The sequence below is a fragment of the Hyperolius riggenbachi genome, chromosome 9, assembly GCF_040937935.1.
Source record: "Hyperolius riggenbachi isolate aHypRig1 chromosome 9, aHypRig1.pri, whole genome shotgun sequence".
NCBI classification, from domain to species: Eukaryota; Metazoa; Chordata; class Amphibia; order Anura; family Hyperoliidae; genus Hyperolius; species Hyperolius riggenbachi.
The window spans coordinates 192,825,988-192,840,480 of NC_090654.1; the positions used below are offsets into that span (position 1 = coordinate 192,825,988).

At 43.5% G+C, this 14,493-nt stretch overlaps 1 protein-coding gene across 1 annotated transcript in view; it reads right to left on the minus strand.

Annotated features, from left to right (window-relative positions):
- Positions 1-14,493, minus strand: part of SUCLG2 (succinate-CoA ligase GDP-forming subunit beta) — a 317,157-nt gene that overhangs the window by 258,307 nt on the left and 44,357 nt on the right. The window contains exon 2 of the mRNA XM_068253828.1: positions 9,393-9,534. Within this exon, the coding sequence (XP_068109929.1) occupies positions 9,393-9,534 (142 nt within the window). The remainder of the gene's footprint in view (positions 1-9,392; positions 9,535-14,493) is intronic.

Genomic DNA, 14,493 nt, shown 5'->3' on the forward strand with positions numbered 1-14,493 from the left:
CATTAAGCCGCCCGGCTTTTTCCTCTGCCTCTCTCTCCTCCTCCCCCCGCCTCTCTCTCTCCTCTTTATGGGCACAGCCGGGCGGGGACACGCGTGTCCCTCCGGAGTCGTTCGTCGCGGCAGGGGAATCCTGCCGTTCTTGCAGAGCGGGTGCTGGCAGAAGCAATGTCTGCAGCCTCCCCGCTCTGCTCTCCTGCCGCGAGGAACGACTCTCCTGGACACGCGTGTCCCCGCCCGGCTGTGCCCATAAGAGAAGGGGAGAGAGAGGCGGGGGGGGGGGGAGGAGAGAGAGGCAGAGGAAAAAGCCGGGCGGCTTAATGCCATTGAATGAAGTAAAGATGTGATACATTTTGCCCTGCTGCGCTGCGGTCACAACATCACATTAAACCTTACAGGAATTGTTTCATTTCTCACATTGGCCGCAGCGCAGCGGCCAGTTCGCGCATTGGCCGGCCAGAACCCGAAGTGGCCGGCCACTTCTAGTTCTGGCCAAACTTCGGGTTCTGGCCGTAACATATATAATACCGTTCTTCTCCATGTGCTGCCATCTTCGCCTACATTCTGATCTTTCAAATGCCCATTGTATTAGCATTACTGTGAAGAACATTGCCCATAAAGTAATGTTGAGATGTGCTATGGTTCACATAATGAGCATTTCAGGGGTTAATTACCTCACATCTCCACAATTACAGGCAAAATCCATAAAAGCTATTTTGTATTCAAAAATGAATTCAAAAGTGCTACATGTTTCTGTCGATCCATTCCACAACCAATAAAAACAGTCTGGCGTTAACAACAAGCTAATGCCTTTACACCAGGGGTCAGGAACCTTTTTGGCTGAGAGAGCCATAAACACCACATATTTTAAAATGTAATTCTGTGAGAGCCATACAATATGTTTCAAACTGGCACAGTGTGCATGCACAGCAGAGGGCTCACGTCCCTGTTGCCATGGTGATGAATATACAGTTTATCCGCCAGCAGCGGAAGTGTCAGACACGTCTTCAGCTTCTCCTGGGTTCCAGCAACATCAGCAATTTCCCCGAGAGCCAGACAGGAGAAATACCGACTAACAGTTTGTGCAATTAGATAACTGACTTGGTGGTTTCACTTTGTAGGACTAGATCCCCACTTCCTGCCAGCCTATTGGGCCAATCAAAGTGCAGGAATCTCGTTCTAGTTAGTTTTGGGGGAGCATGAGTAAGTTAGTAGTGCACGCTACAGCAGTAGCATGCCTACTTTGAAAATGTTATTTTCTCTGTCACATTAAAGTGACTCTGTAACAAAAATTACAACGTTTTTTTCTACCATCCTACAAGTTCCTAAACCTATTCTAATGTGTTGTGGCTTACTGCAGCACTTTATACTATGACAGTCTCTGTAATAAATCAATGTATCTTTCCCCTGTCAGACTTGTCGGCCTGTGTCTGGAAGGCTGCCAACTCTTCCGTGCAGATCTGTTCCTCTATGCACACTCCAGTGTGTGTGTTATTTACATAAGCCAGCAGCTTCTCTGCTATCTTATTAGTGATAGAAGAGAGCTGGATAAAAATCCTAGGCTGTGAAAGGAGCTGGAAGGTCACATACTGAGGAATTAACCACATAGGCAGAGCTGTCTGCAGGAAGCCTGTCACTTCAGTGGGTGAGAGCTGAAGGGGTCAGAAGGTAAACACACACAAGTGATCTCTAGAGATTCAGAAGTAAGGCTGTAAACAGCCTGCTTGTGTATGGATGTATTTTCTATGTGTGGACATACTGTACATCAACCTACTTCCTGTTTTGGTGGCCATTTTGTTTGTTTATAAACAAACTTTTTAAAACTGTTTTTAACTACTTTTAATGCGGCGGGGAGCAGCGAAATTGTGACAGAGGGTAATAGGAGATGTCCCCTAACGCACTGGTATGTTTACTTTTGTGCGATTTTAACAATACAGATTCTCTTTAAGCTGTGCTGCTTGAGCAGCACTGCTTAGTGAATCAACCCCTTCTGATTTGTATGTGAGCCAGATGTAGCCATCAAGAGCCACATCTGGCTCCCGAGCCATAGGTTCCCTACCCCTGCTTTATACTCTGCTATCAGCTGTTTTGGTTTAGGATTAAAGTGATTTACCATTTGGAAGTGCGTCTGCTGTGCTGCGTTGCGATCGCACAACCTAATATTTTCACTCTCCGCCACTGTGCTGCCATGGGAATGAAATGCGATAATACTGAAAATTGAGCAGACAGGCCATTACGTTTTGGGAAAAAAAATGAATTGCGTTAATGAAAAAGGAGCACCACGATTTACATGTAAAGCCTCATCTACACGCGTAGATGAGGCTGCGATCCGGCGGCTCGATTAGCCGCCGTATCGCCTCTTCCGCGTACCTGCGCGTGCCCGCCGCGTCCCCACTCGCGCCTCATTCGATTCCCCGCTCGTCCTCGCCGGCGCTGCTTATCTTCCGCTCGATTCCCTGCCATCGTCCCCTCGCGGGGAGCGAGCAGGGAATCGGCGGAAGCAAGATCCGTCCTGTTGGGTCTTATCAATCGAGCCGCATCAGCGGCTCGATTGATAAGGAGCATCGCGGCCGCATCTACGTGTGTAGATGCGGCTTTTGGCTCCATTCACACTGGGAAATGTATTGAGCTTATCAGTGATTTATCGCAATGCAATCGCCCTTAAAATGATGCTTGCAGTGTGCTTGCAATTGGCAGAAATCGCAATTTCGACACAATGTGAGTAATCCCACAGGATTACCTGTGCTGTGGCGCTTTGCTGACCGCCAGCGATCAGAAAAGTCAAAAACGCCGGCAGTAATCGCCCGAGTGAGAACGAAGCCTTAATCGCTATGCTGTGGCGGTCAGCAAAATGCATTCGAGATTTGTAAAGTGGGTAAGCCTTATTGTGCCCATATACTATGCAATAAAAACGCTAAATTTTCCCGGCTTTTTTTTTTATCTAAATGATTGAATCGAATGAAAGTAGAAAAAAAAATTTTGATCAAGAAATTCGAACGATTATCCCGTTTTTTTCCAAAAAAATCTCATTGGACATGCTGGAAAAATCTTTATATTCGATCTAACGGAATAATCGAACTAAATTATCTAATCGAAAAAAAATGAAAAATTGTACCATGTATGGGCACCTTTAGGTGGGAGAAGGTCAGCCTTAAGGCAGGAAGCCCAGTTACTAAAACTGTGGGCGTTTAACGCACAACGCCGCCCATGTAATGGAAGTCAATGAGCTGCTCGAGAATAAGGATTTTGTTAGTGTTAAACCCGGTTTCGTTTAAGTGTTTTTCTCTAAAGTAAGAAAAAAAAAAAAAAAAAAAAAAAAAAGACAGTTTCCTGCTTCTATCCGCATACTGCATGCGTTCTGTATTCTATTGTATTGTATTGTGATGTAAATTTAAAAAAAAAAGGAAGAAATGATAAACTATGCACAAAAAACACAAACAAACATGATCTAAAGGTGGCCACTAACGGTCCAATTTCTAGCGAAAAATCGTTCAAACGATCAGAAATTCTGATCGGATTGGTCGTAAATAATCTCCAATGGCGGACACAATCGATTATAAACGAGTGAATAAAATGTCGCCCGAATGAATATGTCAAACCACAATTTGGATTTTCTCGTTGGTTGTGATAGATAGGAAGCAAAGATTGGTTCGTTGATGGTGTAGTGAACGATTTATTACAATATTTCACTTCCGATCAGAATTTCTGATCGCTCGAATGATTTTTCGCTAGAAATTGGACAGTTAGTGGCCACCTTTAGAGTGATGAGGGAAAACAAAAATCAGACCCTCCATATAACAGTTGACAAGTGTGCTCCCAGCCTAAGGCCTAGTTCACACTACAAAATCGCAAAAGCAATCGCAAAGCGTTTTGTGAGTGATTTATTTTAAGAGATTACTGCCATTGTTTGTGCGATTTTGTAAGCATTCTTGTTTTGCGATTTTCTGTGTCCAAACAAAACAGGAAGTGCAATCTTTAACCTGGAACTGAAAGTCTTTTAAAGCACTTTTGTTTGAAAAACACTCACAAAATCGCTGTTCCAAGCGCTTATTAAAGGATTTCATTACACAAGTTCTTTTACAGCGCTTTTTAAAAAGCTCAAAAAAAAACTCATAGTGCGAACAAGCCCTAATAGTAAGTAAGGATTGGGAAGCAGCCAAAGCTAACTCTGAAGCCCATGCCAAAACAATCTTGTGTCAGAATGTTACATACACCTGCAAACCAGCCTATTCAGGACTGAATGACCTCTCATCCAATTCCTCAAATCTCTGTGCTTTCTGACTGTCAGTCAGATAACCACTGTCTGTGAGTGCTTCAAAGCAACAAGTGAACTGAAAATATTGGTAATTTTTACAGACAAATACCGAAAAACAATGTCATTTTGGAAAAATAAGACAAAAACTCATTTGCAGAGACCCCAATATAAGCTGGGTTGAATTGTTCAGGAGTCCATTTCTGTTTGATACTTTTGCTGTAATTCATAATTCCTCACACTTGGGGAACTGAGCTTAGTTAAAGCTGATTTACTGAAAAATGTGAAACACCCTGCCTCTCCCCCAACGGATTACAATGGAGGGGAAAAAAACCCTACCTTGCTTCATTAGAAAGTCCAGAAGTCACATGGCCAGTACTGCTGCCACTGACCCTCTGCGGGTGATTTTCACGTTTATTCGATCTAAAAGATCGAATTCAATGAAAGTCACAGTACTTCTCTAAAAGCCTTTTAGACAGATATGGAGGCTGCCATATTTATGTCCATTTGCCTGGCAGCCTTGCTGATCATTCTGGCATCAGCAGTGTCTGAATAACACACCTGAAACAAGCATGTGGCTAATCCAGTCAGATCTTTGTCAGAAACATCTGATCTGCATGTATATTCAGTGGCTATGGCTAACAGTATTAGAGGCAGAGGATGAGCAAGACAGGCAAACTTGTATTGCTTAAAATGAAATAAATATGTGTGCCTAGCCTCCACATCCCTTTAAATGTTATTTTAATATTAACAACTAGTGACCTTAGCCCGTTTAAAAACAGGCTAGGTCTGTCACCACTCTGCCGCTCGCACAAACACCTGCCCCTTCTGGCCCTGTCCTCCCTCAGCTCCGCCTGGCCCCATTCTCCCGCCCCTTCTGGCCCCGTCCTCCCTCAGCTCTCCTCAGTGTCTCTGCATCCAAAAAAAGCACTGACACAGGGACATAGCGGACACAGAGACACAGGGAAATGATATAAAGAGTGTGTGTGTGTGTGTGTGGGGGGGGGGGGGGGGGGGGGAGGAGGGGTGGTGTGTGTGGAGGAGGGGTGGTGTGTGTGCGGGCGCGTGTCTCAAGAGTTGTGGGCTTATATTTTAATAGTAATTAATTTTAATCAATTTAATTTCATTCCGATCATAAGTTGATCAGGGAGAAGCTTAGCCCTCTATATTTCATTCAGACTTTAGCTGTTTGAATAATCATTTGAGTCACCATACTGCTAGCTTTGTACCACTGAACACATTACAAAGTCCAGGTGCGCTACTTGACCCAGGCAAACCAAGCAGTCACTTGGTGTCTCACCCAAAGCACGAGCCTCCCATGCTGCCAGGACCACCGTCTGTGACTTATATAGCCATTACTGTCTCCCAATCACTTTCTTCCACAGACCTCAAATCAGTACAATGTGAACAGAGGGGAGAAAAGTGCGGTGACCACGGAGTACACTTCAGACGCAGAATAGAATAGAAATAGAATAGAAAATCTTTATTGTCATTGTAACAACCGAAATTGTACAACGAAATTCTAAAGTGCAATTTTCCAGCAAAAGCAAAAACAGCATAAAAACATTCCAAGTGAGATCATTAGCAATTACCTGCATTTGAAGTGTGCTGCACAATTACTATGTGCTGCTCTCCTCTCTTCAGGTCGCTGCTGATATGAAGGTCTGTGAGTGTAAGGAATGGATAGGCAGCAAGAAGCTACTTACCCCTACTAACACCAATGTCCTATATGGGAGGGGGGGGGGGAACACATCTTAGGCTATCTATACTGGGGGTGGCTACCTATATTGGGAGGGTCCAAATTAATATGGCAGAAGGTGCCTCTGACTGGGAGGAAGGGACGCGGTAGGCAACAAATGATCTGCTACTTGAGTCCACAAAAACCTTAGCAGCACCCTTGACAAAAGTCATGTTGCTGGCAATCATAATGCAACTTCTCCCCATATTACGGTCAATAAAAAATAACCGCCTTTTTCCAGTCAAGTTGAATTTGAATTCCAATTTGATAGAAGTTGATAGACTGATGACCAAACTTAATATTTTTTATCCAATGTTTATAACACTGAACATCTATACGTAGTATACGGCCAGATTTAGAGCAATTTCAGATTAGAGGTTCAGATGATTAAAAATGCCCTTTTGTGACTGGAGTGAATAAAAACAGGGCTGTGGAGTCGGTACAAAAATCCACCGACTCAGACTCCTCAGTTTAGGATTCCACCGACTCAGACTCCTCAGTTTAGGATTCCAATCTATATTCCAATCTTGTTGATTGAAATTATGTAACATGAAATTCGTCTCTTAACTGCCAACGCTTAGGAATTTTAAAAGACAACTGAAGTGAGAAGGATATGAAGACTGCCATATTTATCCCCTTTAGTCATAGACTAAAACTAGTCCTTGCTAAGAGTACTTGTAAAAGGTACAGGCCGGAACAAAGAACATCTATCAGGCCCGAGGCAATGTAACTGTGGGTACATGTAAGAGTGATGTGCAGGTACTCTGCAGGGGAATAAGGAGATTCTTCCTCTATTACACATTCTTCATGCACAATCTGAACCAGGTTTATGGGTGACAGACAACACCTCTGTGTTCAATGTGCACAACATTCTCAGTGGATTCCCTGCAGCTCTGTGGAGAGTGCATATGTAGAGTATAGTACTACTGTGTAACTCATCAATCACTCCCTGTCACTATCTGTCAACGCTATTTTTTTTATGCCCTAAACTGCCCCCTGCTCCCTCCTGATCACCCCCCACCCCTCAGATTCTCCCCAGACCCCCCCCCCCCCATGTACTGTATGCATCTATCCCCCTGATCACCTGTCAATCACCCATCAATCACCCCCTGTCACTGCCACCCATCAATCAGCCCCTAACCTGCCCCTTGCGGGCAATCTGATCACCCACCCACACCAATAGATCGCCGCAAATCCGACGTCAGATCACCTCCCAAGTGCAGTGTTTACATCTGTTCTCTACCCTAAACACCCACTAATTATCCATCAATCACCCCCTGTCACTGCTACCTATCAGATTAGACCCCTATCTGCCCCTAGGGCACACAATCACCCACCCACACCCTCAGAACGCCTTCAGACCCAAGCCCTGATCACCTCGCCAGTGCATTGCTTGCATCTATTCCCCCCTCTAATCACACCTTGAGACACCAATCAATCACCTCCTGTCACCCCCTAGCACACCTACCCATCAGATCAGGCCCTAATTTGCCCCGTGTGGGCTCCTGATCACTCGGCCAAACCCTCAGATCCCCCTCAGATCCCCTTCCGATCACCTCCCCAGAGTATTGATTGCATCTATTTTCCCCTCTAACCACCCCCTGAGACACCCATCAATCACCTCCTGTCACCCCCCTAGCACTCCTATCCATCAGATCAGGCCAAATACAACCTGTCATCTAAAAGGCCACCCTGCTTATGACCGGTTCCACAAAATTCACCCCCTCATAGACCACCTGTCATCAAAATTTGCAGATGCTTATACCCCTGAACAGTCATTTTGAGACATTTGGTTTCCAGACTACTCACGGCTTTGGGCCCGTAAAATGCCAGGGCGGTATAGGAACCCCACAAGTGACCCCATTTTAGAAAAAAGAAACCCAAGGTATTCTGTTAGGTGTATGACGAGTGCATAGAAGATTTTATTTTTTGTCAAAAGTTAGCGGAAATTGATTTTTATTGTTTTTTTTTTCACAAAGTGTCATTTTTCACTAACTTGTGACAAAAAATAAAATCTTCTAAGAATTTGCCATACACCTAACGGAATACCTTGGGGTGTCTTCTTTCTAAAATGGGGTCACTTGTGGGGTTCCTATACTGCCCTGGCATTTTAGGGGCCCTAAACCGTGAGGAGTAGTCTAGAAAACAAATGCCTCAAAATGACCTGTGAATAGGACGTTGGGCCCCTTAGCGCACCTAGGCTGCAAAAAAGTGTCACACATGTGGTACCGCCGTACTTAGGAAAAGTAGTATAATGTGTTTTGGGGTGTATTTTTACACCTACCCATGCTGGGTGGGAGAAATCTCTCTGTAAATGGACAATTGTGTGTAAAAAAAAAAAAAACAATTGTCATTTACAGACAAAACACATTATACTGCTTCTCCTGAGTACGGCAATACCACATGTGTGGCACTTTTTTGCAGCCTAACTGCGCTAAGGGGCCCAAAGTCCAATGAGCACCGTTAGGCTTTACAGGGGAGCTTACAATTTAGCATCCCCCAAAATGTCAGGACAGTGAACACACCCCACAAATGACCCCATTTTGGAAAGTAGACACTTCAAGGTATTCAGACAGGGGCATGGTGAGTCCGTGGCAGATTTCATTTTTTTTTTGTCGCAAGTTAGAAGAAATGGAAATTTTTTTTTTTTTCATTTTTTGTCACAAAGTGTCATTTTCCGCTTACTTGTGACAAAAAATAATATCTTCTATGAACTCACTATGCCTCTCAGTGAATACTTTGGGATGTCTTCTTTCCAAAATGGGGTCATTTGGGGGGGTATTTATACTATCCTGGAATTCTAGCCCCTCATGAAACATGTCAGGTGCTCAGAAAAGTCAGAGATGCTGGAAAATGGGAAAATTCCCTTTTTGCACCATAGTTTGTAAACGCTATAACTTTTACCCAAACCAATAAATATAGGCTGAATGGGGTTTTTTTTTAATCAAAAACAGGTTTGTCCACATTTTTCGCGCTGCATGTATACAGAAATTTTATTTTATTTGAAAAATGTCAGCACAGAAAGTTAAAAAAAAAACATTTTTTTTGACAAAATTCATGTCTTTTTTGATGAATATAATATAAAGTAAAAATCGCAGCAGCAATTAAATAGCACCAAAAGAAAGCTTTATTAGTGACAAGAAAAGGAGCCAAAATTCATTTAGGTGGTAGGTTGTATGAGCGAGCAATAAACCGTGAAAGCTGCAGTGGTCTGAATGGAAAAAAAGTGCCTGGTCCTTAAGGGGGGGTAAAGCCCACGGTCCTCAAGTGGTTAAGCTAATAGATTTACACAAGGATTGTAGATATATACTGTAGAAAGGAGAAATGAGCTTAATAAGTGGCTAACTCAATCAAACATTATTATCTCAGTGTCATTATCAAAAAAGTCAGCTTTAGTAGGCATACTTAATCTTTTAGCTGCTTCAAGGGCTTCACTAGCATTGTCAGCAACAAAGAATCTCTGGACAGTGACACCGTTATCAGCCATCAGTTTCTTGCTCTGGTATTCCTGCAGATTTAGCCATCTTCTTGAGGTCACCAGGGCACCCTGAAAACAAAGATCAGAAAACAAAAAAAAAAACAGTGAGCGATAGAAGGCGTCATATGTACAGTTAAAGGAGTAGGGGGAAGGCAAAGATTGTCCAAGTCAAACTATATACATTGGAATTGGTAAGGTATGTTTCAGCAGACTCGCATCTGATCTGCATCTAGCTAGTTTTCGAACCCACTTTTACCTTCAGACAGGGCTGTGGAGTTGGTACAAAAACCATGCAACGCAGACTCTTCAGTTTATGGCATCACAGACTCAGGCTTCTCTAAAGCTTAGACGTTTTGAAGAGATATTAAGAAGGTATCTGCTTTTGTGAACAAAACAAAGCTCCTGGCCCAGAAATAATGGAAGAAACGAAAAACTGTTTAAAAGTGGATGGTAGCGGTGGAGTTACCTCCCAACAGATGACTCATTAAGTCTGTTTCAAAACAAAACAATTTTATTGTAATGTACTCTGCTTTGCTGCAACGCGTTTCACAGGTCAAGCCTGCTTCGTGACAGAGGTGCTCACACACGGAAAGACTTTCCTTCAGTTACTCCCCTATTGCCTGAGGAAGCAGGCTTGACCCATGAAACGCGACACAACAAAGAGGAGCAAATTCCAATAAAATTGTGTTCTATTTTGAAACAGACTTGATGAATCATCTGTTGGGAAATAAGTCCACTGCTACAGTTTTAAACAGTTTTTAGTATTTTTAATCTATTTTGGCACCTCTGCTCCTTTAATCTTATTTTTACCTTTTGATTGGTTTATTTAATATTTGTGGACCAAGTACTGCTGTTACTATACCAGTTATTTATTACCACTATTATCTGAGAAATTGAACAGTTTATAAACTATTTAAATTCATTAGGAGTTGGAACATTTTTAACAACTCCGACTCCAGGTACCCAATTGTTCCAACTCTGACTCCACAAACATGAAACATGCATTATGTGCCCGTGCCTTCCTACAACACCTTTAAAACATCCAATTATATCGTTGTCCACTATAAAAAAACAACTGCACGCCTTTTTCTAGGCAGCAGATCGCATTGCCATGAACTGCATGGCAAACCTCCACTTCAGAATAGCAGCAGATCCTGTCAAAAATGCAGCATATCCTTCTACAGCAGGGGTCCCCAAACGTTTTGGGTCGAGGGCCGGGTCAACATACTTCAGACTGCTGGGGGCCCGAATATACATAAAATGATGTACTTGCGGGTCAGACAGTGAAGCATACACAGGTAACAACCTGAAGTCCAATTGGACAGCAGTGTCACCTGATGTGGAATTTGATTGGAAACCAGCGAATTACTGCTTTCTGGCTTCCATGTGGATGGGTGGTGCGAGCACTACTATTGTATATGTGGACCACCAATATTTAAAGATGTAGCTGGCCGCATCTAATAGTAATACATTTTGTGTGTGGGGGCCGGTAAAAAAAGCCTCAGGGGGCCGCATTCGGCCTACGGGCCTTAGTTTGAGGACCACTGCTCTACAAAATAGCATGAGCCAAGCCGAACTCTCTTCTATTCTCTTCGCAAGATAGTTTCAGACTCATTACAAGGAGTTAATCTGAAAAACACTGAGTTTCATTTGAAATCACAAAGCTAGAATATTTAAAGTCTCAATCATATTCCAGACTAATATTACAATTCAGAAAAAAGTGAAGGAATTCAAGCAACACTCTCCTACTTTTATTACAAAGTATAGATTTTAAGCAACTTCAACCAAGCCATGAAATGACTTTCCTTCTCTTGCTTACTCTCTCTACTTCAACCTGTACAAGCGAGGAAATTAGTATTTGAAACTACAGCAAAATAAAGGCCGCCTTTATTGATGGATACTCAAGTATAACATTAATTGCAGAGGACGACATTTAAAATAAGAATCCGTTCAGTATCCTGTAGAAGAGTGAAGAAAAAAAAATAATTTCATTTTAACTCAAACACTTGTCTTTACTCCATGGAACAAGCATTTTATTACTGACCTATAAAACACTCCTTTCATCGTCAAAACAATAAAAATTGAAAAAAGTAACCGAATCAAAACTACAAAAAAAAAAAAGTACCTTAAATTTTTATGATTGCAAATGCTGAACATTTCAGCTCTATTTGTAAGGAGAGGTTGATCATAAAAGCTTGCTTAAAGCCATTCCACAGTGCGAACACGTTAAATCTGAAAAGTACATCTCTTCCTCCTCACAAAAGCCCCGAGCAGAAAAGAGAACATCTGTGAAGACATGGACAACTGTGGTCTCTCCCAGCTGGCAACACTCGCTGTTAACTCTTCGCCACCCTCTCCTGCAGGCAAATTACGTCTTACCAGTCTCTTGCCCTTTTGGAGCCATTAATGATCTCTACAAAGATTTGGCTGGCTTGGGTACAAAATAACACTTGCTAGACTAGTATAATTGTTTTGTCCTTCAAAAGTTTTTGCTTTATCAAGTTTATTGTTTTTCTCTACGGTGACCATTTCCACCAGAATGAAGACTTTTTCACACGGTCCGCTCCCATCTACTGGCCACTGAGCGCTTCCTGACAGGCAATTCAGAGCTGCGGAATGGCAGCATTTGACATATGGGGCGGTTTCTTGGCAGCAAAGAAGTGCCTCATGTCAAGTGCGGCAGTGGTTACGCTCAGATGTGCCTCCATGAAAAACAAAAGTTTGCTTTCCTAAAACAGAAAGAATTTGCGATAATTCAGGTTGGAGTGAGCTCGAGATGTCTCCCAGGCACCACTGCTGAATATATGCAAATTAACCATTGTACCCTTAGAAGCTAAACACACCTCCAGAATCGCTGGAATGCAATGATGTGTCAGCTTGTTAATATGTACAGAGCCAAAATAATCCAACATGCATACAGACTGTTTCGGATTGTTTGATCCTCATCAGTGCATGGCATGGATTAATTTGGCTCTATGGAGTTAATCCATGCCATGCACTGATGAGGATCAAACAATCCGAAACAGTCTGTATGCATGTTGGATTATTTTGGCTCTGTACATATTAACAAGCTGACACATCATTGCATTCCAGCGGTTCTGGAGGTGTGTTTAGCTTCTAAGGGTACAATGGTTAATTTGCATATATTCAGCAGTGGTGCCTGGGAGACATCTCGAGCTCACTCCAACCTGAATTATCGCAAATTCTGTTTTAGGAAAGCAAACTTTTGTTTTTCTTAACATCTTAGTAAGGGGGCTTTTAGGACCATTGTAGTCCCTTACACACCCCAATGAGTTCTGGGTCACCATGAGCTTGCTGGTTAGTCTGTGCCTCCATGAGACTGACACTTTCTAACTGCCAGTACTGAGGGCTTCCCAGCACCTGGTGAGTACATCGAAGCAGCTGAGAGGCAGTGGATTCACCTCCTGCTGTTGCACTCACAGAAATGACTGACTCATATATAAAATTACACCTCTTGAGACAACAGAACAGGTTAGTTCATACCAGACTACCAGGTTCATGTAACACTTTACCGCATAAGCTCTTATTTGGTGCCAATTAGACTGAAGCTTACTCCTTAACAGCCCTCATTATACAACCCACAATCCTGTGTCAAGCCTCAAACACTAAATGACCCAGCATTCCAGTCAATCGCTAACCCTGACCCCATACTTTTAACGGCGCTAGTCTACTTTAGGGGACCCACCGCAAATCCCCATAGAGGATTTGAGCTGTGCTGAAAACGGAAAGAATTGCTGCTTTCAGCTTGTTGAAAACACCACAAGTCATATATCTTTGTAAAGCTTAGACTCTGCTCTAACGAATGATGCCACAGTCGGTGAGCAAACGCTGAAGCTCACCGCGTAGGAGGCGCCGTACGGGTTGTGTGTAAACACCGGTGGGGTTAATCCTTCACCACCCCAGCAGCTGGCAGCTATCAGTGAGGACAACTTACACCACGGACTTTGAGATGATCCATGACACCATGTTGCTGGATGGCAGGGGTGCCCTCCTGGCCTGCCGGATCCCGTGGTGTCCTGGCCCAGGGAAGGGTCACGGCTGATGATGATGATTCTGTCGTTGGCTGGGTATGCCCGGGGAACTATCATACGTGACTCACCAATTCTCCGGCTTCAAAAAAAAAAAAAAAAAAAAAAAAAAAAAATTTCTGCCACGCCCCCAGCTAACAATCCTTCCAATGAGGAGGGAGAAAAATATCAGAGGCACAAAACTAAGATGGCCGACGGAGCTTCGATCGCGGCGGATCGGCATCTCGTACGCGGTCAGTTTCAACCTTTGCTCACCGAAAGTGACATCATTCGTTAGAGCAGAGTCTAAGCTTAACAAAGATATATGACTTGTGGTGTTTTCAACGAGCTGAAAGCGGCAATTCTTTCCGTTTTCAGCACAGCTCAAATCCTCTATGGGGATTTGCGGTGGGTCCCCTAAAGTAGACTAGCGCCCTTTTAACAAATTCTTAATAAACTTACACTAACCCTAATCTTTAACACTCAGAGACTAATACAAATCTCTCCAAACTAACCCTGAACTTAATAGCTTCCAACTTACCCATAGGGATTGAGGACACAGATATTTGAGTTGCCACAACATCCACATTAACGGTTTTGCACTGGGACATTACAGCTGCTCAACAGAAACATTTTAACAGTGTATAAAGATATGCTTTAAGGCTACTTGCAGACCAAGACGTTGCATTAGGTGCCACGTTAAGGTCGCATAACGTGCACCTAACACAACGTATGGTGCTGCAAGAGCCGACGGTAGAGTGAGCCGCGTTAGGCGGCTCTATCCCTATAAGGTCTCCCAGAGTGGCGCTGATTGGCCGGCGGGACCACGTGATGCGGAGCGAGACACTCCACATCATGTGGTCCCGCCGGCCAATCAGCGGCCGCCAGTGCAGTGAATATTAAGTAGCCATGTGCGCGGCTACTGTAGCTGGCTCTCCCCGCCTCCTCTCCGCCCCCCACTGCGCATGTGCAAACAGTCTAACGCGGCTGTAGCCGCTCT